This window comes from Stegastes partitus, unplaced genomic scaffold (genome assembly GCF_000690725.1).
Source record: "Stegastes partitus isolate 25-593 unplaced genomic scaffold, Stegastes_partitus-1.0.2 Scaffold39, whole genome shotgun sequence".
NCBI lineage: Eukaryota > Metazoa > Chordata > Actinopteri > Pomacentridae > Stegastes > Stegastes partitus.
The window spans coordinates 1,126,535-1,152,880 of record NW_007577770.1 but is presented as its reverse complement, the minus strand read 5'-3'; the positions used below and the strand labels follow the sequence as shown (position 1 = coordinate 1,152,880).

Genomic DNA, 26,346 nt, shown 5'->3' with positions numbered 1-26,346 from the left:
TATATATATATATTTACACACGCATGGCGTTCAGTGTGGATGACAAGTAACTGCAGAGCTTCTGTGGTATTATTCTGCATCACATTTGCTATCCATTTGTCTGTGATACTTGCCACACAAACACACACACACACATCCACACACACACACACACACATAGAGGCAGGCCCTGGATTCAGGCTTCACTGACTTTAAACCTTGCTCAGGCTGACAGTAATTTCTGCCACCAAATTACATTCCAATGGCTTCATAAATCTGCTGCCTCCTCCTCTGCCTCTTTCTCTTCCCCCCCTTCTCGTCTTCCTGCCTCTGCTTCTCTATCTTCCCCCCTTTCCCGCCGTCCCTCCTCTCTTTCTCTCGCCCCTTTGCTCCAGCCTCACTTCATTTTTCCTGTATGAACCTCCATCCTCCCTCCCTCTCCCTTCCCCGCCTCTATTTCACCATCTCTCTTTTTCTTTCTCCCCCCCTTGCCCCCCATCACTTGTTTTCTCGTTTCCCCACACTCCTTCTCTCTGGCGCTGGCTCAGTAAATGAAAAAACAGGGAGGCAGAGATGGGGAGGTTACGTGTGTGGGGTAGTTAAACAGTCTCACACACACACATAAATCCATACAGATGCACACAAACGCGCGCTTACACAAACGCGGATGCTCGCAGATGTGCTCGCACACGCAGCGAAATGTGTAAATACACACCCACAGTCAAACATCATAAACACCACATTACTCTTTGATTGAAAGACAAGCGTTTGTGTTGCCGTATATTTGCCGCGGCCCTAAATTGACTCGGGCAGGCATTCATGTGCGCGCACACGAATGCATATGTGCGCACTCTCGGCCGTTTTAATGAGAGTGTTCATTTTACAGATAGCGCCTCTAGGTGAAATAATTGCCAATGTTGGGCCCTGACGGCTGGTCCAAGTGTTCTCAGGCCAGTTGTCTTTATGGGCCATGGCGGGCCACGAACACACCCCTCATCTCCCTCACTGCCGCTTTAACTGCTGCTCTGTTGCGGCCGACACGCACATGCAATGAATACATGGGCATAATATGCATAAGCACACAATGTAGACACCAAGTTACGCATTAATACTAAACTCACACACACACGCGCGCCGAGGCAGAGGCCAGCAGAGAACAATAGGCTGTCTGACAATGGGGCTCAGAGGAATTCTCTCCTCCATATTAATATTCAGCAGAGTGGATGTGGAGAGAGTGCGTGTCAGCAGGGACGCATGCTCATCAACCTCGCTAACACTGGGGTTAGGCAGCCACATGATTACAAAGTGCTCAGACTTTGGTCCCCAGCCCCGCAACTATTAATCCCTAACTCCTACTCCCTCACTTCCTTTGTCCTAGCCCCCCTACAGCCCACAGAGCGAGCACACTGCCAAGTATCGCAGCTGTCACTATTCTTTGCTCTCCATCTTCCGAATTACTCTGATCGGCCTGATGAAGCAAAGGGTGGATAGAAATGGAGATTTGAAATTGTCAATTTCCTGCCGACTCCCGTGCTACAGTGCGTCAAATTTGTGGTAATGCAGCTAGAAGGTCATCCGGAGGAGAATTTGGAAAAAGAAAAGATTTTGTGATGAAAATGGACAAATCACTCCAAGTTTGTTGGTCCTTTAGCTGGGAGCTTCTCACTATCCATCCCATTATTTTCCCTTGTAGAACAACATGTCTGAATGAAGATGTATGCCAGTAAAAACACCTGTAGTGCCGCTCTTTTTATCTCCCATCTGTAAATTGTGCAAGGTGACCGCTAACAACGCACATATGCATGCTCTGGCCATATTTCTATGCATATGTTATCGCCATCTGTAAATCTGTAAATCTGTACGTACATGAATCGCTTACAGCACATATTTGAACATCTGCCTGCATTTCTGTAACAGATTTGTTGCCAAAAAAAAAAAAAGAGAATTCATATTATTTTCTTGTAAAGCAGTCTTCAGTGGCCCTGAGCTCAGATGCAGACGCGTTATCGCTCAATGTTCATCTTTGTATATGTTTGTTATAATATCCTGAGTTCATTCAGTTCTTTTCTCTATCTATCTCCCCATCATGCAAAGGAAAATAAAATGCTAATATCTGGTCATTACTGTATAAAGGAAAGAGGAAAACACAACAGCGAGAGCCTCTGAGTGGCACAGAAGCCATGCTGAAAGTCACATACTGTTACGTGGCTTTGGGCTACTCAGCTGTCATTGACTAGCTCACAAGAGCAGAGTGATTTCTGTCCCCCCAAGGAATGAGATGTTCTCTGTGGTTTCTGTTATGCAGAAAAGAAAAGAAAAAAAGCACAACAGAAAAGACGCACAGTGGAGGGTCAGTCAGAAATGTCTTTGACCTCGACACTGTAGGGGTCACCCGTCCAAAGTAATGCTCTCTTTATTACTGCTTGTCCTCCTCACTGGTGGTGCGAGAGTTACCAAAAAATAGGAGAAAAAATACAACAAAACTGTTGTGCTGATGTTGTCGTGTCAGGAGATAGATCATAAAAAGCCTTTAAAGCTCAATTTGACGTATTGAAAGTGCTTGTTTGTTCAACCAACCATCCAAAATCCAAAGCTACTGAATTTGCTATCGAGGAAGACTCAGAAAAGCAACAAACGCTCATATTTTAGAGCATGGAACCAGTAAATTATCAGCTTGTTTGCTTAATTAAATACTTGTGGATTATTAAAATAATCAAGTAATACATTTTTAATTTCAGCTCTAATGCTTCAATTGAACACAGAAAATTGACAACTGATTTTGACATTAGTCAGCAGTGATCTCCTGCAACTCCTAGTTGGCCAGAAGTTGCATTAATATTCATTCTGATCGCTGATAAACAGAAAGTAATCCAGGGAGCACAAGTCCGATGAATAAATGCTGACGTCGTCACTACTGAAAACATAAAGAGTGGAGCGTTGTACCATGTGGTTAATGTATTGACAGGCTGTGTTTTCTCTTCTAAACCTAACCAAGTAGCTTTGGTGCCTAAACTGAACCAAACACAAGTGACAACACAAGCAGACAGAGTGATGAACCGCAAGTAGATGCAAAAGTCAAGATGAGACTTAAGTTAAAACAATGACTATAATAATGATCTGAGACGAGACTTTAACTCAAGTCTCGTGGTTCAAGTCTGCTAAGTTACGTCACCACCGGCTCTAAACGTGGACTTCTTTGTCAGTGTAAAATCGCAGCTTCACCACCTTTAAATTAGGTGATAATGGAGCAGCTCCACTAAATAAGGCCCTACTGAGTCCACTAGAAGGTGGAGGAGGTCCCTACAGGCCAATATGTATGGGAGTGATGTGCAGTGATAAAGCTTATTGAATGGTATGATAACATCCGAAACAGACAAAGCTGCCATGACTAACACTGACTCTGCAGTGCACACTGAATCTTTTAATTTTTCCGTTTTATATCCTCATATCAGAGGTCTAGGTCATATCACACAGTTTATTTATTCAAACTGACATACAGCAGTCGGAGTACTTTAAACTCTGCAGGGTTTCTGCAGCATGTCGTCTCTATTTAACATGAATAATGACGCTGCTAAGACACTTGACATTTTAAATTCTTACACATTCCTAATTGGCATCTTTTTAAGAGGCTGTACGTATTAACACCAAAGGAAGGGAAACTGAATAAAGGAGCACCCAAGGTCTTTGTGATCCAGATAAACACAGCTGCCTCCATGTCAAGGTTTACCCATTCATTTGTAACAGATTTTGGGTAATTTCTTTCTTAGAGGTTAACCAGTATATTCAAAAGTTAATAAATATTGGCAGTTAATGCGAAGAGGAGTTCCTTTAGAAAGTGTAGCAATGACTAAAAACACCTCCTTCAAACTCATTTTCATACACTCCCCTCTCATTAATGACTAGATTCTAGCCTGCGTCTTGTGACTTCCTGCTCTCGTACATGCTCTGTTTTGCCACTGTGTCCTCCTCCTCCTCCTCCTCCTCATCGCACTCCTCCTGGCAGCACTTGCTTCTAAAAATCCATCACCAAAAAGTTTTAAGGACAGCCTTGACATTACCTAGATAGAGCTTCACATATTAATGTCTAATGGGCAGTGGCAGTGAGCTGCGGAAATGCTGCTGATGTTCAATAGTCACTTGTCCGATGCAGGCAGACGTTTTGCCTGCAGTAGGCAAAGATCAGTGCAGAGAGTCAGTGTAGTCAGACCAGACATTGCAACCAATTACTGGGACTTGTTTTAAAACGACAGCTCCTGTTATTAAAGGCGACACCTGCTGTTGCTGCATGATTGATGACATCCAATTAAAAGTCTTCATTGGAATTATGTAATTTCAAAGCCACTTAAAAGTCGAAATTACTAAAACAACAGGATTCGGGTATTTTGAAGTACGAGGCATCAATCAACAAATGGATGGAGCGAGTACAGCATTAAACATAAAGCTCTGTATACATCTACACTGTCCTTGACTACACCATTATCTCATTTCTCCTTAAATGCCAATCACAAAGTCAACGTGTTTCGCAAACACTGTCTGTTTAACATTCTGTCCCACGTCCAGCTGTTTTCATTACGCACGCTAACCGCACTCTGCACATATAAATCAGTTTACTAGCCACAAACCGGATATCAGTCTGGAGCTGTTTTATAAAAAGGACAATTTATCTCACCACACTGGCCAACTTCATCCCACACCGACCACCTAACTACCTTACTAAACTGCACACCCAGTTAAACGCATTCCTTTCCATCTGTGGAACCAGCTACAACCACAAGCATGAGACAGAAATACACACCGTCGCCCTGAGTTCAGGCCGTACGGTGCTCAGTTCAGGCCTCTTTAATACCCTTCAGGGGTGCGTACGAGCACAGACATAAGCCTGTTGACCAAGTTCTTCTCAGCTACAGCATGTGTCCTTTGAAAATGAAAATGAGGACGGCTTTATTTGTCTCTATTTGTGTTTAAGCAAACTGCATGATAATTTCCCAGTTGGCTATGTAGTCTACTTACTCTGGGATGAAGTGAACAGGCGAATGTGAGCAGCAGAGCAGTTAATGGCCTTGATGAATCTGTCTCTGTACACTCAGTATGCCTGATGAAAACCTTATATTTCTAAAGCCAGTGTTCACTGGGGGGTTTGATTCTGCACATGAGATACAGGCACTTAGCGCGTGGTGGTTAATGAAAGCTCCAAAGCTTTGTGTGAAGAAAAAAAACAGTTATAAAACATGGAGTTACCTTAATGGGAGGTTTGTGTCCACTGGGAGCTTAGTGTTGCGCATATGCAGTGTTGACCTTCAGGAAGTATTTTCACGAGGTACTTAATTTTAAAAGGTATAAGTGTTCTGATGGGGATAATTATTTAGCCTGTACCTTTTAGTATTCCATATTGTGCCAACGTTGAAACCCAACATTACATCTTGGCACCATTTAAACAAAGATGGAATAAAAATATAATTGAAGTTAGAATTGAAAGCATGTCATTTACAGCACATTTTTATTTATTTTAGCGACATTTAAACCCCCATGCCCGTGTTTTAATATTTTTGCTGTAAAATACATTAAAACATTGGAAGATAATGACCACGACAGGTTTGTGAGGTTACTGTGCTGTTTCTTTTATTATCCAATATTATGTCTTTGTACTAAACCCTAAAACTTAGTCAGAATTAATAGCTGAAAATTCAAGTTGGCCATAAACTGAGAGGCTTCTGTTTAAACACACAGGTGAAAACCTGAGACCTGTCTTTGTTATCTCAGACAGGTCGGTCAAATCGTAAGTGATTTTCATGACCCTGAGGTCAGCGACACTAATTATTTTATGCTGCTTTTACAATAATTCATCACTTATACACAGGTCAGAAAATGTCTGACCCTTCGTAGATATCAATGTAAATCTTGCACCAAAATGTGTAACAGCTATGCTGGTCTATTATGCAAAGCATATTAGTTACACAATATAGACTATTAGACTGTGAGACGGTTATGTTTTGGAGTTTTCTCGCCTATATTTTCTACTGACCTGTGTCCATGTTATGCTGCTTACAAGTTGTTTTTTGCTTTACACATAGAAAGAGCAATAAAGTCCATGTAAGTAAACTGCTAGAGACTGATGTTTGCGTAATATATGGGAATATTCTTTTCTAGCATTTTCGATTGCTGTTTTCAGTTGATTTTTGCTTTCATTTATGCTACAAAACTATCTGGAAAAGACTATCTAGTTTAAGAGAAGATAATGGTGTGGGTTAAAATAAAGGTGTTCTTTTTGGTTGTTGAGGTGAATAGTCTCTAAAAAGCAACGGCATATCACAATTATAAAGCTTATTTTGTAAAAAAAAATAATAGATTTTGCCCTGTGGGCCATCACATGTTTTTATGAGACTGGACTGCAGATATCAAGAGATTTTAACAAAAGCTCTTTAATTAGATGATATTCATGCATCATTATCATGCAGCTCATTGATTTTGTTTAAAGTGTATTCAATTAGTCACATTTGTGATTCGCCCATTTGCATGTTGAAACTGTGAAGCACAAAGTCTTACAGACAAACTTTCACTCCATTTAACGAATCTTTCGAGACAAGAAGATAAAAAAAAATGTTATCAATCAAAATTTTTTATTATAATTTTCTATAAAACCAAAAACACTTTCAGGTACACAATGAATGATTCCTATAACCCTTCATTATATTTACTGTAAAGTGTACCATCAATTAACTTTAATCCTCCTTGTTTGTATTTGAGTCTAATTTCTGATGTGTTTCAAATGATTTTTCACTCTAAAATTGTAAAAATGTGTTGTTAAACTGATTTTCTGCGTCTCGAGAGTGAAAATTCTAACATTAGTCTTGTCTGTGTTCTCTGTTCAGGTTGGTGCCCACTAACACTCAGCCAATTGTCCTGCTGAAGCAAATGCCAGTGAAGTCTTCACATTTCGGATACTAGAGGACCATCCATTTCTTCCAACCTGTGGGAGAACTTCTCACACCGAGCCACGTGACCGGCTATCACAGAGCTGAGAGCGGACTACATATAGCACACACTGTCATCTGGCTTTGCTGCCTCTGAAGATGATCTGTGTGAACTGAAAAGGAAGTGATCAAACATTTAACAGAGGAGAGTGAGGCTGAAACTGAGAGCGAAAGGAGATAGAGGCTCTTCCCTCGAATCCTTCTCATACAGTCTGTACTGTTGCCAAGGCCAAGCTGTCCATCACACCCTCCAAACGTGCTCGACATCACCATCACTGAACTGTGAAGTTTATGATAATTGTTATAATACACCCGTAATAACTGAACACATTTTCCACAAGGACACTGAGCTGTGGAAATCTTACTTCATCCCATCAATTAAAAACCGCTACCTGCCTATTCAGAGCAAGTGAAGCGCGGCTCAGTAGTATTTTTGCATGACCCACTGCTTGCATGGTTATCCAGGATTGCTTTTGACTTCGAAGAAGGACCCTTGAGCCCTCAACCATCTTCTGACTGTCTGCCCAACTGTAGCATTTGGGTGTGGAGGGGTGGTTTCAGAATTGGGCCTCTGGACACTCACTGAAGATGACTTGAGTTGGCAGGCCTAAAAGCCCCTTACCCAGAGAGAAAGAGCGAGCTTGGCAGCAGGACACACACACAACACACAAATGTGGGTGCCGAGGCGGCTTTGAGCCATGCTGGTGTTGCTACTCGTGGAGCCCTGGAGTACAGGCTATCATCATCCCTATCATCATTCACCCAAGCTGAGGAAGATTCAACGGCCTGGAGGAAAGAGGCTACACTTCTGAACGATTCAAACGACTGTGAAACTGCGCTAACACACCGAGATCCGCAGCAACATCCTCAATCGCACACACAGAGACACTAATACTCCGCTCTACTAATCCTTGATACGGGAAAAATCAAAACTGAGGCGCACGTGAAAGGCACAGAGACTGAACAGGTTAGCAAGCCCTCGGCAATCACACCCCGGGTCGATCAGACCTTTTACACACACCTTCACCTCCCATTCACTGCAGTGACGAACACCACACTTCCATCTCGCTTTAAGCTACATGATAAGAAAAGCGGAAAAAAACCACACATTGGCTCTGTGCTCCAACAAAGACTCTTATTTCAGAACATGATTAAAATGTTAAGGGGCGGTGTGGAGGGGGGGGGACGCCACATATGGAGTGGAAGGCAAATGTGGAGGCGAGAAAAGGGAGTGAGGAAGAGGAGGGAGGTGGAGGGTTGGCTACATCTAAATGAAAAAGGGGAGAGGAGAGGAGAGGAGAGGAGAGGAGAGGAGAGGAGAGGAGAGGACTGAACCAAAGCTGATTGATCCAATCTCAGTGTGCAGGAATCAACGGACGACTGGAGAGGAAACGATAAAAGAGGATTAGAAAGAGATAGAGAGAGACAGGGGAGGGGAGAAGGAGGATGACTGAACGGACACTTCTGTAAACAAACCTGAAAGTGGATATAATGAAAGATTAAGAAGGGGAGGTGGGCGGACGGGAGCGGTAGATGGCATGAAAGATAAAGATGCAGAGAGAGGCGAGCGCCATAAGAGAGAGCGACAGTTGGAGGGAGCAGGAGAACGAAGCAGGGAGGAGAGAAGACAGAAAATCTAAGGATCATTAAAAGGACGTGTCGATAGGAAACCTTGGCGTGTAGGCAAAAACACACATACAGCGGGCTTGTGCCAAGAGGATATTTATGAAAGGGAAGCATGGATGGTGTGGTTCTGAAACATATGCTAGTTGATATTCATAGAGCATCTCAATATGGTCTCGAGCTCCTACCTTGACACTCCCTCTTCTGTGCCTGTGTTCTTCTCCCTTACTTTTTCTGTCTCTCAAATGCCAGGAATGCTATGAAATAGTCAGATTCAAGCTAAAAATACCATTAAGAAAGGAGAAAAGGTCTGGGTCCATGCCGAATTGCGTGGTACACACACTTTTCCACCTTGACATATCAAATGCTGTCTGTGTCGAGCAGAGACAGGAGCTGGTTGTTGTTGATACAGATCTCTTTCACATACACACACACAGACGCACACACAGGCATGTACAGGTACACAAATGCTGCTATTTTTACACCCATCTTAGAGAAAAAACAACACCCAAACTAGTGTTTTGGAACCATTCTTCTTTTTGCAGCAAACTCAGCTGATACCGACTTCAGTCTTCACTGCCAGGAACTCATTTCCCCTCTCCTCCTCTGACTGACTGTCCAACTCTCCATCTGTCTCCTCGCCTCCCTCCTTCCTCTCACCCTCCCCTCCCTCCGTTTCTTCTTTTGTTGCCATCTCTTGTTTGCTTTGCATGGATTTTGACTGCAGCCAAGGGGCAATTTTGCATGTAGCACCGAGTTCACATACAAACACACGCATACATACACATGCGTGCACAGAAGGGGGAGAAAAAAAAAATACTTGCCTTCAGAGGATTTGTTTATCAAATGTGCTGTCAAATCATGTCAGGCATTTCACATCAGGGCACATTTTCCAGCCCCAGGCTACCCAAAAGAAAGGATTCAGACAAGAGCATGCCACGATGTAATTTCCACAACTTTCACCACTGTATATTATTCATATTCTATAAATAGAGAGTGGTGAATGTTAGTGTACAGAGATCATTTTATCTGAATTGTAAATTCTTGTTATTGATGTTGGTGTCAGGGCTTTGCTGGGAGACAAGTCATAAAACATCGACCAAGGAACGTATTAATGTTGTAGAAAAATGCTTTTCTGTAAAACATCTCACTAAAACATTTCTGGGGATTTCAGGACCACTTTCCTGAATAATTTATAGAAATTTCACGAACAATAACAACTGAGAGAAAACATGCATTATACATTGTCAGCTTGTACTGAGCCTGTTCTCTATGTGAATGATTTGTACTAAGTATGTTTATTTATTTGTGTGAGCATTTTTCTGTATGTGCTTTGGTCATAACCTCAAACAGATGCAATCAGGAACCTATGAAACTCTGCTTTTCTTCTGTAACCTCTTTAAATTTTATATCAGGGTTAGATAAAGTGCAGTCACAAGTTTGGCACTTCTGTTGTTGTCAGAGCTATCAACAGCACTGTGGGCAATTAATCTGATTTTCGTCTCCCCAATCTCTTCTCCATTTTAGTTTCATGTCACTCACTCGATTTCAGTTAATCTCCCTGGAAAAAAATCCTCCTCACTTATTTTCTCTCCCTTCAACTGTCACTGTCCAATTTTCTCCATCTCTGTCGTCCCTTTGCTTTCTCTGATTCTTGTAATCTTTCTCACCCAGTCACTCCTCCCCTCATCACCCTCTCTGCCTCTAAATGTCCGTTTGTCTTCTGCTTGGTTGCTCTGACCCATATAATGCTGGGCAGCTTCTTTTAAGTGCATCTGACAATTCAATCCCCAAATCCTCACCAATTTAAAGATTAAAAAAGACTTTACTTCTACCAGCAGGTATAAAATACAGCAATTTAGTCAGGCAATTTTAGAGAAAGAGGTTAACTATGGGGTTCGTCCAGCTCTATCTTGTCCTTTTTAACAACTCTTTTTACTTTCTTGTTTGAATGTCAGAAGTTACTTCCCCTTTCAGATAGAATCAGTGAGTTATAGTATTTGTAGTTGTTTTAATCTAGTTTCTCATTTTCTCTCCTTTAATCAGGAGCTGTGCACCAACATGGCAGCCGAGAGTCTTGCTGAGCTCCGTGATTGGCTCTTTCTGCTCCTCCTGTGCCTCACCTTATTGGCTGAGGTGCTGGAACTGGCGGCAGCGGCAATTGCCATGGAGACGGGCGAGGGAGATGAGGGCATTGTTTGTCCATCAGTGTGCCGCTGTGATGAGGGTTTTGTCTACTGCAACGACCGTGGCCTCAGCATAATTCCTCCACTACCATTAACGGCCGCTATCCTCTACTTGCAGAGCAACCGGCTGAGTAATGCCGGGCTTCCTCCGTCACTGGAACGCAGCACTTCCATGAGAGTGATTTACCTGTATGCCAATCAGCTGGATGAATTCCCCATACACCTCCCGCCTTCTTTACGGGAGCTCCATTTGCAGGATAATAATATACGAACGTTACCGCGATCAGCTCTGGCCAAGTTACCATTATTAGAACGTTTACACTTGGATGATAACTCAATATCTACAGTTAGCATCCAAGAGCGAGCTTTTTCTGGGACTCCACGGCTTCGACTGCTGTTTCTCTCTCGGAACCACCTGTCAAGCATCCCTGCAGGCTTGCCAGCATCCTTGGAAGAACTGCGGCTGGACGACAACAGAATCAGCACCATTCCCACACATGCCTTCCGTGGGCTCTCCTCCCTGCGACGCTTGGTCCTGGATGGAAACCTGTTGGCCAACACACGTATTGCAGATGACACGTTTTCCCGCCTTTCCAACCTGACCGAGCTGTCGCTGGTCAGGAATGCTCTGCAGTCTCCACCGGTCAACCTGCCTTCATCTCACCTTGTGCGACTCCATTTGCAAGACAACGGAATGACCCACATACCCAGGGGGGCGCTGGATGGCATGCGGCGGCTGCAGAGGCTGGACCTGTCGGGGAACAATCTGACCAGTCTTCCTCGAGGACTCCTGAAGGACACAGAAGGCCTGGAGCTGCTACTGCTGCGAGGAAACCCCTGGTACTGTGGCTGCAACCTTCGCTGGCTCCATGCCTGGCTGCATGGACGTGGGGCAGCGGTGACAGTCAGGGGTCTGACCTGTCAAGGGCCTGAGCCTGTAAGGGGTCAGACCCTCAGAGACCTAACCTCTCTAATGGAGCAGTGTGAAGGCCCCCCTGTTGGTCCCAGTACTGGAGTAGGAGGGAACCCAGCAGATAAAGATGGAGGGGGTGAAGATGGTGTTGGAGGGGGCCAAGTAGTGGCTTCGGTCCCCCATGGCAGCACCACCACTACCTCTCTGCTGGTCCCCACACAAGGTTCCCTCTTCACCCTGCGAGCCAAGCGACCAGGCCTCGTTATGCCTCTGCCTCCAGGTGAAGGGGGGCAGGTATCTGGAGAGGCCCTGGAGCTGACTGTTAAACCTCTGTCTTCGGACAGTGTACTGGTGAGTTGGCTGTGCCCAGAGCCGGCACCCTCCTTCCGCCTGTCGTGGCTGAGGTTGGGCAGCAGTGCAGCTCTGGGTTCAATAACAGAGACTTTGGTTCCTGGAGAGAGGAGGCAGTATCTCCTAACCCAGCTCACCCCACGCTCCCATTACCTCATCTGCTTGCTGCCACTACGGCAGGAGTCATCCTTCGGGGGCTCCAGCATGGGTTCATCGCGAGCTGGCAGCATGGACACGGACAGTAAAGACTCGGCCCCGGCCTGTGCTCAGATAGAGACTGGAGAGGCCCTGGTCAGCTCAGGAGGGGAAGGCTCAGATAAGGAGGGACAGGACTCAGAGCTAACAGCCCTGCCGTTGGCTGGGATTATAGGGGGTGCGACAGCGTTGGTAAGCCTGCTGTTAATCTTTGGCATCTTCTGCTGGTACGGACAGAGAGCAGGTTACATGTCCGGGGACTCGGGCTCATACAGCAGGGGCAGAGGGGGAAAACATTACGATGACTATGTAGAGTCAGGCACCAAGAAAGACACTTCCATCTTAGAGATCAGAGCCCCTCCTGCAGGGTTTCAGATGACAGCTATGGCCCATCAGCCCCTGCAGCCTAAGCTGGAGGATGTCACCTACATCCACACCATTTTCCCCTCATCCTCCTCTTCCTCCCAAGCTAACGGGACCTACCGGAGCAGCCACGGAGCTGGCAGCCTCAATGGCACCATCCTCAGCCAAACCAGCCACCACCACGCCACTTATGGTACCAACCGCGGCTACAGAGAGGGTGGCATCCCTGACATAGATTATGCCTACACGTGATGACACAGGGACACACTCCCCGAGCCACAAAGGCCTCCTTGGCTAGTGGCCATTTTGTCCTTGGTTTCCAAAGTACCCTCTGTGCCTCTGCTGGTTCAATTCTGATTGGTTTGCTAAGTAGAGAAGACGGATTTCAGCTATGGTGATAGGACATTGCTGTTGAGTGACAGAAGTAACAGTCCTACTATACTCTACTACTGTATACTACACTATACAGTAGACCCTTGTTTGGGCGCTACTTATAGTTATAAATGGTTACGTTTTCTCTTTTTGATATCTCAGTGTCTTTTAAACCTACTGTTCTTCTCAGCTCATAATAATGCACAGTAACTTATTTGAGGTTGATATACTAGGCTTAGCTGATTTAGCAGGAGATATATTTATAATATGAGGAAAAGGCACTTGATGTGTATAGAGATAGCTCTCATATCTTCCTACCAACTGTAAGCTCTGTGCTGTATAGATAAAAGGGATGACAGAGGGAGAAATCAATGGTTGTTATAACCCACAGATGAGAATGCATCATGGTTGACATGAAAAGATGTGTTCCTAGCCCCCTCCTTTCCTCTGGTTTACTCCCCTCCTTTTTAATTTTTCCTCCTTTCCGCCTCTTTTTTTTTTTTTTTTTTTTTTTTCGGGCTGAGGCTTTTTCCTTTTATTTCTCTCGTGTCTTTTGTGGTGCTGTGAGCAGAGGACGACTTTGTTCTCGCCAAGGGAGCTGACAGCAGTGATAACAGTTCTGACAGAGACGGGAGACACAAACCACAGCATGGGGAGACTAATGAGAGGGAGAGAGAGAGAAAGAGTGGGGGGTGATGGATGGATGGATGGATGGATGGAGGGAGAGAACATAAAAGAAGAAAAGAGAAAAGATAGAGGGGTGCTGTTTTGGAGATGCAGATGCTGGGAGAGGTGTGTTGGCTTAAGGCAGAGAGAGAGGACAGAAAAGGAGAGTTAAAACGGGAGCTAAGTGAAAAAAGGGCGTGTGACAAATGCAGCGGCAGGAGGTAAAAAAGCAGACAAAAGGAAAAGAAGCTGAGGGATCGAGAAGGGTGTGGGCGGGGTAAAGAAGTGGGTTGACAACTGGAATAATGTCATCAACATCCAAAAAAAAAACGGATAAAGTTTTGCCCACAGTGTATCCACTGCACTCAGCAAAAACCCGGTGATAACAGACTGCATGTTTCCTTTAAAGACTGATGTTTTGCCTGTGATCATTACCAGTCAAAGATTCATTAAACACTATTTTTGCTGTTACTTTCCACCTCATGTATCTTCACTAAAACAACGGACATCCACATTGGGAGCAAGAGAGCCAAGACAATCACGAGTAAAATTAAAATAAATGCCAAGACCACAAGACAAACGACAAGCCGGAGAGAATGGCTATTAAAAAACTTCTACTCGGATTTTAGAAAAAGGACTGCATGTACCCAGTTTTTATGGTGGTCTGGTGTCATTATTAAATTATCTTTGCAAATGAAGTGAAAGAAACCTAATCATACATCTCATAATAGTAACCCATTATCTTCTAGAGGTTGGCTAAACCTTATTACGTGAAATTAAGTTTTAGCAGCTGATCATTTTTTTTGCAGAGGTTGGAACGACCCTGGTCTGATTAAACTTTGCTAAAATTCACTCATAACAATGTATAAGCTCAACCTTATTAAAAAAATAAAAAACATTGGTTGTAACTGTTTTTATTGCTATTGAAGGAAATGGAAGAGGCGAAAGACATGAATATAAAATGACATATCATAGTAAATGTGATTTTAAATTGTGATATTTATACGTATTGCAATATACTGATTGGGAAATTGATAATACAGTAAATCAAACCTTGACAATTTGTAATATTTCATCTGGCGCAGAAATCATACGACATCCCAACATTTCATATGATTTTAGAAGCTTTCTTGGTGTAAAAAGTGTTCCATCACTAAAGTCCTCTACGAAGTAAAAATGCCAAATATTCTCTTGTTTCAGCTTCCCAATTGTGAGTATTTGCTGCTTCTCTTAGTCTTGTGTGTGATCTTTTTTTTTTACTGTTAGTCAAATGAAATCGACAATGAAGCTGCAGCCTCACAAATTTGTATTGTCTCACAGTATCTTTCATCATAATGTCCCACCTATAAGAAGACGTTCTAATTTTTATCAAGTTACAGTTGAAGTAAAAAGCAAAAACTGAGTTTATTACCACTAAACTGATGATCCGAGGCATACTGGGCAGAGGCGTACGTTAGTTGACTTAGGTTGCCCAGTTGTACAGGCCTCGGCACAGCATAGACGCAGTTGTGTTAACAGGGATCGCAGCCTGACCGCTACACTGTGCATCTCAACACAAACACGGCCACGGGGAAGCAGCACCTGCTTTCTGACTGCCTCTCACTGACCCTGCCAGTGTACTTTAAGGGAGGAGGAACATCAAAGGAAAATGCTTACAAACAGCCAGAGATTAAAAGTAGAAGAGGAGAAGGTAGAGAGAGAGAGAAAACTAAAGAGTGAGGATGTAGAGGGGAGGATGGGGAGGGCTGACTTAGATAGAGCCTGTAAGTGTTGAAACCCACTCTTACTTTCAGTAGCTCTCTTTCTCTTTTCCGACCTGTGTTACTGTGTACCAGTAATATTGGAAGAGCTCTGGTGTGGGTTTTTATTTATTTTATTTTATTTTTTTATGTCTGCATTTTTATTTTTTTGTCTTTTTTTTCTTTTTTTAAGAGCACTGAAGCTTTCTTTCATTCTGTGTAGAAATCCTTTTCCTTTAAAAATGTCACCCTCAGATGTGATAATGAAAACACTTTCATGTATAAACATAAAAATGGGTGCAAAATGCTATTCCATTTATTGGTCTGTCGTCTTTTTTTCTACGCAGATGAATAAAGACTTCTAAAAGGAAAATCAGCTTCATGGGCTCTCTTTATGTGTGCGCGTCTGCGTGGGGTTCATCAAATCGGAAACAAAGGCTGGAGATACCAAATAATGCACTGGGTAAGCTTAAAAAAAAAACAAAAATCAATGGGAAGCTCAGATTATTAACATGATTTATGATGAGCCGGAGCGGACCTCGTTAAATTACACACACTGGATGAATACATCAGCTGCTATACGCTCCAATTCAATCTGGAAGGATCAGCCGGCTCCGAGGCGGACGCATGTGTTTTTATCCCGAGTAGTTTCGCGTGTTGCATATTTCACAAAGACGCATGAGAAACTGTGTGTGTGTGTGTTTGTGCAATTGTATGGATCTGATTGTGTGCTCATGTGTTTGAGTGAGGACATGCCTCTCATTCTAAGTGAGTGCTAATGCTTGTGTAAGCATGGATCAATATAACGAACGAGGGAGTGTATAAGTGTCCATCTCGGAGTAACTGCTTGTGATGGGTGTTTGTGAAGGAAGGAGTCTGAAAGAAATATACTGTACGTACAGAGACACAGTTTGTTGCACAGCGAACACTGTTGAGGCAAAGATGAGAACTGACTTCACATAAAGCATCTGTGATTATAAACTGCCCCAGTTTTTACAGTTTTGCAGAAATTTAAGCAGCTCAGGTCCATTGAATGACCTGGAATGTAGCAAAGTTTAGCAGTAAACTGCCAGAGGTGAAACAAAAGTTTAGGTGCATTACGCCTTGAAAGTTGATGCAAACTATTTCCTACAGGTGTCCCATTTTCTGAACCCTGTGTCCTTATAAAAGCAGTTTGAACAGACTGTGTTTCTACACCCACTGATGCATTATGTGGACAATATTGCACCGCAGGAAGCAATACATTGCTACCATAATAGCAAGAAATAGGCAATCTAGAAAAAAAGGCAGACAGATAATGACACAAAACACACATCCAGGCAATTTCAGACCAACCGTAGAAGGAAACTAGATGGTTGAACTAGTTGAACTCAATGGGATGAACTGGAAAGACCGGTAAACACACAGCAACCAAAGAGTCAGCTGATTTGTGGGAACTTCTGCAACAGCAAAAGGAAGAATGTTCTAAAGAGTTTGATTTCAATTGTAGAAAGAATGTGTGGCAACAATTCCATGACGTATTTTTGATCTCCCATTGTTTTTTTTTTGGTTCTATGCTTTCATTTTAGAGTACGTTGAGACATTAAAATAAGCATAATTCAATAAAAACAGAGACGCTCTGAAAATGTTGACAGGTAATATATGCGTATATGTGTGTGTGCCAACACATACAGTAAGTGGGATGCAGCTGCATCTCCACGTCTTTCCTCTTAACAACAATGCCCTGAGTTCTCATCAGTCATTATGGAGGCTTTTCACTGTCACAGTCCATTATCTAGCATCGGGCCCTGCAGCTTAATTATTCTAACTCACATTGCACCCAACAAAAAGACGTATAGTCAGACACTGTCGTGCATATCTGGTGAGTCTGAAATTTATTGTTACACTGCAACAAATGGGATCAAAGCAGGGGCTTCCATTAAGTTACATATAGTACATCATCTGTCCAAAATAATTACTCTCAAGAAAGAACTGTACTTAAATTATTGAACATGTTAAAGATATCCAACATGTCATGGTTCGTGCATAGAAGCATAAGAGCAGTGTGTTGAGTTCCAATTCATTTCTGAATACGTGGCCTCTATTTCCTTAACAAATGACCTCAACTCAATGATGTGCAATAAAATGGTCCGTTGCATTTTAAACTCGGTGCTCAGTATTTTGTTCACCACAGTGCTGTTATGGATGATTTACAGCTGCACCGCAAGTGCAAGTATCTTCCAGTGTTTGTATGCATTATAAGCTTATTTAGTGAAAGGTCAATGTACTCCTCAAAAAGCATGCATATGGAGAAGTGCATGTATACACGCACAGTCGGCCAAATCTATTCCACACCATAATGTTTTTGCACAGTTAGTTTGGGTTTAAATGTTCCCACAAATTGCACGTATTATTCATCGAAGACCGGGCAAAAAATGAAACAGACCCGACAGGCCCGTGAGACTGATCACAAGCTCACACTTCCTTTCAGGCTGAACTCACAGCAGTCAAGGGCGCCGCAGAAGAAGACATAAAAAGAAGAAGATGCAACATATAAAGTGTATAAAAGTAGGCATACTGTACATAATCACTGCATTTTTTTTCGGTGGGGGGGTTATTAAGGCCTTTGACTCCAAATAGCCCTTCTGTCCACAATTTATTATTTTATTATTTAAGCAAATATTATTATTATTATTGTTGTTATTATTATTATTATTATTATCATTATTAAGCAATCCACAGACAGGTATGGATTTACAGAGCCAAATCCTCACCTCAGCTGTAAATCCAACGCAACACTAAAGTAAGTCTTTTAAACAAATTTCCCTGGTTGTTATTGTTGGACACACGTTTGTACACCTCAGGATGATGGGGGACTGGTGATCCCCAAAGGATGAGTCGGATAACAAACACTGACATGTCTCTTCTCATACAGACACACTGCAAGAAACCAGTGAAATACCTCAGAGGACTGAAGTGCTATAACAACAACAACAACAACAACAACGAAACATTAAGCTGTGGTGGTCTGTGGTCTTTTGTGGCAGTGGATGGAGAGCACATCAGTGGAATAAACAAGGCGGGGAGCAAACTAAGACAGCCTCTGGAGGATTATGACAGCAGCAACCGTATGAATTAGACTGTCTATCAGAGAAGAGACACTTTGGTGCCACTGCAAAACTCTGCTATTCAGAAGGAAGACAACAACAAAAAAAAATTCCCAAGAAAAGTTCAGTCATAACCACGCTGAAAGCATGTACAAAAAGATAACCAAATTGCCCTTGGACTGCAATTGTCCTCTATTCAATTTCCCAGCCTTGGGGGTTTTATCTTTGAGCTCAGCCTAATTATGAGCCTGTATACTGCTGGATGTATTTCATCTAAGATTGATGCGAATTAAAGGCATTTACAACCTCAAGTAGTTTTTGTGCTGTTTGCCTAATTATCCGTCCCAGACTGACATTAAGTGAATAATTGATGCATTTCTTTCCTTCATAAGATAGACCATCAGGTATTCAGTTTCATCTCCAGCCTACATGAGCAAACTGTGAAGTGAAGCAACTCTGGCTGAGGAGCGCTTCAGGCGGCCGACTCCTGCTGGATGTGGTCGTCCAGAGCTCTCAGCCGTCACTCACGCTCGGCTTACTGCCCACCTCTCCGGGGCTACACTCTGGACCAAACAGACACTTCAGCACTTGTAGTTATGGCAACTTGTGATTTCTCTGGAGTACTGACTCTCAGCCTTTCTTCAGCAGAGGCACACACATCTCAGCCAAAAAATAAATGAATTCTAGGAGCACAGTAAATTATTCATTACCTAGTTGAAAATGCCACAGAGTGGATTGTGATCATACCAGCACAATGTACTGCTGAACTTTTCATTCATTTAAGGGTAGTTGCCCGGTTCAAGGCTGAACAATTTAATGCAGAAAAATGGAGGTCAAAAATGATCAACAAATATTTCTCAAAACAGAATAATCACAACCGCGAATGTGAACTGGACAACTTCCGTAAATTAGAATGAAAAAGTACTCTCTCTCCAACTTACAAAGCATAACAATAAGCAAACAAAAGGTATGGGGGGTGATATTCAATATTTTCTTTGTCAACTTAATCTGCAGATTAATCAACAATGGAAGTAATCCTTAGTTTACTCGTCCAGTGTTGGTACATCTGTTGCACACACGACAAGGCCAGCTGGCAAACAAAGATTAAAAATACATCTAAACAAACTTCTGGCTGACATATTTTAGGTACTGAGAGTCTTTCACAGGTTTTGGAGGACAGAAAGAGAAAGAGGGTCTGGGCGGTAAAACAAAGGTGATATGTACCAGCGATTGACAACAAGGAAGCTATTTAATAGATTGCTTGATCGTTTCACTTAAATGCATGAGATGCAAACTGCCATGAAAGCACACAACTAAAACACAAGCGTGCTCCCTCCCCAGCTCATAACATCTTATCATATCCTTGATAATGGAGCCCCCTGGCTCTCCATCTGAGGCGCACTAGTCCTCGGCTGCCTGGGCCTCTGCAGACCTCCTCTGGTGGAAGCTGCAGCCAGTAGGGCCCAGCGGCTGCCCTCGCAAGATTGGCTTTGCAGTTTAACAACATCCACAACTATGCATCCTCTTAAACCGCCACCTAAGCAACAAACTACTGGCGTCAGGATGTCGGTGTGGGGTCCAGGTCAGCGACATGGAGTTTTAACCTCAGTGCAGTGCAGCAGTTTCATGATGGTCACTTAAGTTTACCTTCATATACAAGCTAAATTGGTTACATTTAAATTAAGTTGGTTAAATTCAAACTAAGCCTTTTTTCATGGTCCTAATTAAAAATTCATATAGTACAATATATACATTAATAATAGAAATAATTATGAATATCAACTGAAATAAAATATGTTGCCACTTTTTTTGCTGTATGGCTCAGCTCAAAGAGATGGACAAACACTGCATTGGTTTTGGTTGTTTCACATGAACTTTAACATTTTAGATAACAATTAGGTTATATAATGTCAAAAAATAACGTATTGCAAATATCAACTGCACTTACATGCACACCGGTAAGTGGCTCATACGCCTTCACAGAACACAAACTCTGACCACTGTTGATATTGTAGATGGCAAAAGAAGTAAAGGATATAATAAATCTGTTGGCTGCTTGGCGTTTCTTTGATTGAGGTGTCCTTTGTATCCCAATGCATCACAGTGTCCTTGACATTTTCTTTTCTCTTTCTTTTTTGAAATATAAATTTATCCTCAGTTTGCCTTTAGCTTATTGTACATCAGGAGTCAATCCTTAAATCTCATTTGAGGGTTAAATATTCTTCATTTTTAATTACTGGATCAGTGGTGTGTTAAAAGTAAATTAACTAAAGAAATATCCATGCTCATGCACTGAAAACAGACATTTGCCAAGGGCTTTTACAAAACAAAATATTCTGCTCTGATTGGAATAATTTTTGAATGAATTATTTCCTTAAAATGGTACAAGTTCAGCAAATGACCAGTTTAAAGTGTGAAGCTTGACTATACTAGTCCAGTGACTCAGCAAGAGGAAATTTTAAGGTACAACGTAGTAAATACAACAGCTGCTGCAAGCATTCTTTTATATATTTAAAATGCTTCTTTTTGCTTCTTGAACTAAGTCATGGAAGTCATTAGTTGGATTAGTTCAGTCTCTCTTTTGGCAGATATCACAGCTTGGAGCAGCTGAGAGTCTTGCTATTCCTGATTGTAGAATTTTCATCATTGCACATCTCAAGTTTAAGTTCTGAGATATTTTTAGGTCGTCATGCACACACAGCATGTGCAAGTTCTCCCCACAGATTTTCAGATTTTCCGTGATGTTCAGGTCAGGCACTGTGAGGGACACTCCAAAAGCTTCTGCTTGAGCTTTTTCTAACTAGTTCATGGTGGGTTTTGAAGTCTGCTTTGGATCGGTGCCCCGTTGAAGGAACCCCCCTCTTTTTAATTCAACTTTCTTGACTGACTTCAGGATCTCTGCAACCAGAACTGGCTGATAAATAGTTGGATCTATTCCACAATTAGATTTGGTTGCTGTAGCTGTAAAGCCTTTTTTTTTTTCTTCTTTTTACTTTATCTATCCACTGGAGGTTTTGCTTTTCTTTTTGCCCTGAAAGTTTTCTTGGTTCTCCAGATATTGTCTTGACTCCCACTGTTCCCCTTCACTGCCTTTACTTGATGACATTTTAAAAAGTGGAAATGAAAACCTCCATCTGTATATCTTTTCATAGCCTGGTAGCCCAGGTTGCTTCAATTAAAAAAGATCTGTCAGTTACTTAGTGAAGCCGATGGCTGTTGTCACTTTTGTCGTGGAGGTGGTTTGAAGAATCAAAGAAGTCAAATTATGGACTGACATCTCAGTGAAGTTCTGTAACTTTACAAATAGAAAACTTTTGCACATGCCACAGTTATTTTTTTCCTATTTCTTTTTCAGTTTGTTAAATAAAAAGTATTAGCATATTAACATTTGAATAAAGGCTTTCTGTTCACTGCAGGGGCTGTATTAACTTCTTTTTCCTTCAATAAAACAGCACACTGTGTCATTTGAATAAACTTTTGCATACAACCATCCTGCACTAACAGACTGATCAACCTGTCAGTCCAACTTTAACCAGGGCTGCCTGTTCCACCCATGGACAATGGCAACAGTAGGATAAGTGGATAAATAGCTCCTATAAATAGTCTTGTCATTTCCTAAGCTCTGATAATGCAGCGGGGCCGACAGTATGTGCATTGGGCGCCACTTCACAACAATGCCTGATAGGTCGTAATTACAAGATGGTAATTGTGTCGTGTGTGTGCTGTGTGTACTCCCTGTACTCCCGTGCATGTGTGTAATTATGTGACAAAAGCATCGTCGCCGATGAGGACATGTGAGCAGACAATGAGGGCCCCTCGTATTTGCTGGTAGAGAGAGGGGGAAGAGGAGTCAGGGTTACTTTAAAGCCCATTTTGGAGGTTACGATGATACATCCTTTGTACTTTGTTCACTAAGCTATATTACAAAATGAGAGAAAATGGAGGCTTATTGTCAGGCTGCATTATACTTTATTATTCAAATTACACTGCCTACAATGAGGATAATCTTCCCCCAATGTGTTTTTAATTTCCATATCTAATTTTTTCTCATCCCGTCTTGTGTGTCTCTGTCCTAGTCTAAATTATTTGCCCAGCTGGTTCAGTGAAACAGGATTGAATTCTAATGTCAAAAGCCTAAATGAAAAACATCAGTCATGACAGGTTGATAAACTCAGTAACACAGGTATTCATTAGGTGATTGTGGTCATACTCAGGGTGCTTTTTTGGGGGGGGACTTGCTAAAGCATTCGACCTGAGCAGCCAAGCAGACAAGGACTCTGGATGCACAGCCAAATTGTCAGTGCCAGGCTGATTACTTGTTTGGCACTGAAACCAATATTCAAAAAGAGGAACATTATTATTGTCATAAAGACCTGGGAATGCACACAATTATAGCTATAATAAGGAGTGTATTAAGTGAGAAGGCACAGAAAACGTACCACTGTTCCACGTACAGAGACTCACAAGCTTGACAGCTGTCTTGCAAGAGGACTTGTCAATGTAACTCTGCAAACAATTAGCCATCCAATGAGGCACTTGTTCTATCATGCAAAAGCAAGAATCCCTCAATTTTAGGATCATTTTAGGACAGCAGTCAATCAACTAAAATGATGCATACTCATTCAAACTATCAGTTGCAAAGGGGAGAAAAAAATCTGCACATCCTCTGTAGATTAATAAACCATCGTGCAAAGAGTGCTTTACCTGCCTTACTACTGTAAATGAATTAGAAATATATTTGTACACAGTACAGTATACTCCAAAACCTGCCGTCGGGCTACAAAATCACAAAAATTATATAAAATATAGTGTATATATATATATATATATATATACACATTATATAAAATTCTATTTATCATAGCAAAAAAATGTAACAACATAAAGAATCACTGGATTTTAAACTTTTTCAAACTAATCATGTGCTACTTTGTTGTAAAACTTATTCAACTCTAAGCCTAAAATTGTGATATTTAATTAAAGTGCATTCTGTCACTTTTTTTTCTAAATGCCAAAAAAAATTGTTTGCACTGAGAAAATTATCTAAAAAACAAAAACTTCTGTGCTCCTTACCAAAAACATTAAGCTTTTAGTGACTTAGCTGCAACTTTTTACCCGAGCTGGGCTGAAGCGCAGGCTGTGTACACAGAGCAAATAGGGGACAAGTAAGGAAAAAAATTCCATCCATCCATTATCTATACGCCGCTTAATCCTCACCAGGGTCACGGAGGGCTGGAGTCTATACCAGCTGACTTAGGACGAAGGCAGGAGACACCCTGGACAGGTCGCTAGTCTGTCGCAGAGCCACACTTAGAGACAGACAACCAAGCACACTCACATTCACACATACGGACAATTTAGAATCACCAATTAACCTCAACATATTTTTGGACTGTGTGGGAGGAAGCTGGAGAACCCGGAGAGAACCCACGCTGCACGGGGAGAACATGCAAACTCCACGCAGAAAGATCCTGGTGTCCTCACCGGGACAACCTTCTTGCTGCTAGGCAACGGTGCTAACCACCGAGCCACCTGGCAGCCCAGAAAAGCAAACTAAAAATGTAAATCATAAAATATTTGTAGTATGTGGATCCATCATTGCTCTCCAGTGTTGGTTACGCCTGTGGGCACTTGGACAAAAGCTGCATATGTTAATTCCAGACTTATTTAAATTTTTTACACTTGAATAATTAAAGAATTTTATCCTTTGTCCCCCCCCCATTTTTAGGTGACATACCGTGTTGGTTGTTGAGCTGTGACAAGCAAACTGCTGTCTGTTCTGGACATCTATTTTAACAAAGGCAGCCACACCAACCACATCTTCGACATGCTGTCAGTTATTTTTGAGCCAATTCTGAATAAACATTGAGTCAGCATTACATAAGTTGCACTTAGTAGTCTCCCGTAGTTTGGGTTCGAAGAGGTTGTTCACAGGTGGTCTGTTCCTCCTGCCGCCAAAGATAATGGATTAATCCTGGAAGGTTATTGATGTAGCGCTTTTCTCCTTATGAGAGTAACACCTGCAGTCGTCCGACCAATGAGCATTTGGTCAGATGAGAGCATATCGACCAACCAATCAACCGGTCCACATGGAGACAACAGCCCCAGATTCTGTTAAAATGCTGCATGCACTGAGAGCAGTTTACATCTCTTATCTTCTCTATTGATCGTCCCAGTTCCTCGTGGTTTGATCAATTACTCCTCACTATTCCATGTTCCCAGTCATGGTCTAAAGGTTTGGTTAAAGTCTTTTTCATGCCAGTTCTCAGACAGTGGACTAGTTTATCACTCACTTTGAGGCCTTCTTTGTCTATCGCCACTTCATAAAACTGCATTTCTTGAGGAACACTGTATAGAATAAGCCTGATTTTAGGCCTGTTCCAGTCGCCCACAACCAATTTTATAAACTGAATTTCTGCCTGGTCAGTTGGCCTGCCCTGTTTGACGGGGGTCGTGATGTCTGATTTGTACAATGACTGATCTGGCTTTCAGAGATGTTGCTAGGATTTCTGGTGAAGTGTGGGCCCTTGTAGTTTGAGCAGCTCCACAGTTTGATTACTGACATGATAGCTGTCAAAAAATCTGTAAAAAATAGGGGTGAGATTGTTTTACTCCTACTGAAGTAGTGTTTTACATGTTGTGGTTAAAAGTCCCTCCAGAGACTGCTGTGCTATAAATTTGACTTGGCTGCAGAACAGACTTGCTCCATTCTACAGCCGCTCCATATTGTCTTTTCTTTTTTTTTTTTTCTTACAGCTTAATTGTGCAAAAGAAAGCCGCCTTTTGTAAACACTGTGGAGACTACAGTTATCTCCAAAAACATTACTGGGATTGTCAGTGAACAAAACCAACCGGATCTGTGAGAAAGATGCAGGTTCTGGCTGTGCAGGAAGGCCAATTAAAACATGAAGTGTGAGTTATCACAACATATAAATTTAATAAAAACGTGCAGTGTCTGCCTACTTTAATATGACTATATGAAAGGTTTAAACGGCCCAAAAACCTTCTTCAGGTTATTTCCCCCGAGAGATCCCTGCACTGTGTTGTGCTGTGCTTTGTATTTTTCACAGAAAAAAAAATAAAATTAATGTCATATACTTTAATGCACTAATTAGGATTTAACATTTGATTTTCAGTTCTTTTTGATAATTTTGGAACAACTGTCTGTCAGATCTGATTAAGCCTCAACCATATATCTCCATCAGGATTTTAAGTGCTGTTCTTTTTTCTTTTTCTTTTTTTTTTTTTCTCCAACCTAAAATTTGTTTGTTGCTTATTTATCAGATCCAGAAATTGTAAAAACAGAAGGAATCATTGGATTTTAATCCTTTAAACTGTCATGAATCTAATCATGTGTGATTTCTGGTTTTGTTGTAAAAATTAACAACATCTAAGCTTAAAACTGTGACGTTAAATCAAAATCACTTTATTCTAGATGCCTCATTTTTTAAATGCCCAAAGAAAACCCCTTTGCCCGAAAAAGATGATAAACTAAAACTTCTGCCCTCCTCAGCACAACTGTGTGGATACGAGTGATTCAGCTGCTGCAAACAATGACATTACAAATATTCAGGGACTGTGAGGCTGAACTGGGCTGAACTGCAGGCTGTGCTTACACAAAGCAGACAGGAGACAAGTGTGGAAACAAATTAAAAATGTAAGACACAAAATATCAACGTTTTTCAGTATTTGCAACACCTGTGGGCAAAATCAAGATGTCGAACATGTTCATTCTATTTTTTTTTCCACTTTTAGAAAATGAATATTCAAAGAAATTCAGCTTCTGTTTGTTTATAGCACTTCATCTTTGTTATACGCCACAGAAGACATTCTTGAGTTCTCTATACTTCTGGCCATAGATGTTTCCATAAGGTTACAGAATTTTACAGTCGTCCTCAAATG

The 26,346-nt window shown here is 41.9% G+C and overlaps 2 protein-coding genes across 2 annotated transcripts in view; one reads left to right on the top strand and one right to left on the bottom strand.

The window, feature by feature from the left end:
* Positions 1-26,346, bottom strand: part of LOC103374315 (mono-ADP ribosylhydrolase 1) — a 124,396-nt gene that overhangs the window by 79,072 nt on the left and 18,978 nt on the right. The gene's annotated exons all lie outside the window — the stretch shown is intronic.
* On the top strand, positions 7,876-12,833 carry LOC103374305 (leucine-rich repeat transmembrane protein FLRT1-like). Its single transcript, XM_008304379.1, has 2 exons — positions 7,876-7,917; positions 10,620-12,833. The coding sequence occupies exon 2, from the start codon at positions 10,635-10,637 to the stop codon at positions 12,831-12,833; it is 2,199 nt and encodes a 732-aa protein (XP_008302601.1). The 5' UTR covers positions 7,876-7,917; positions 10,620-10,634.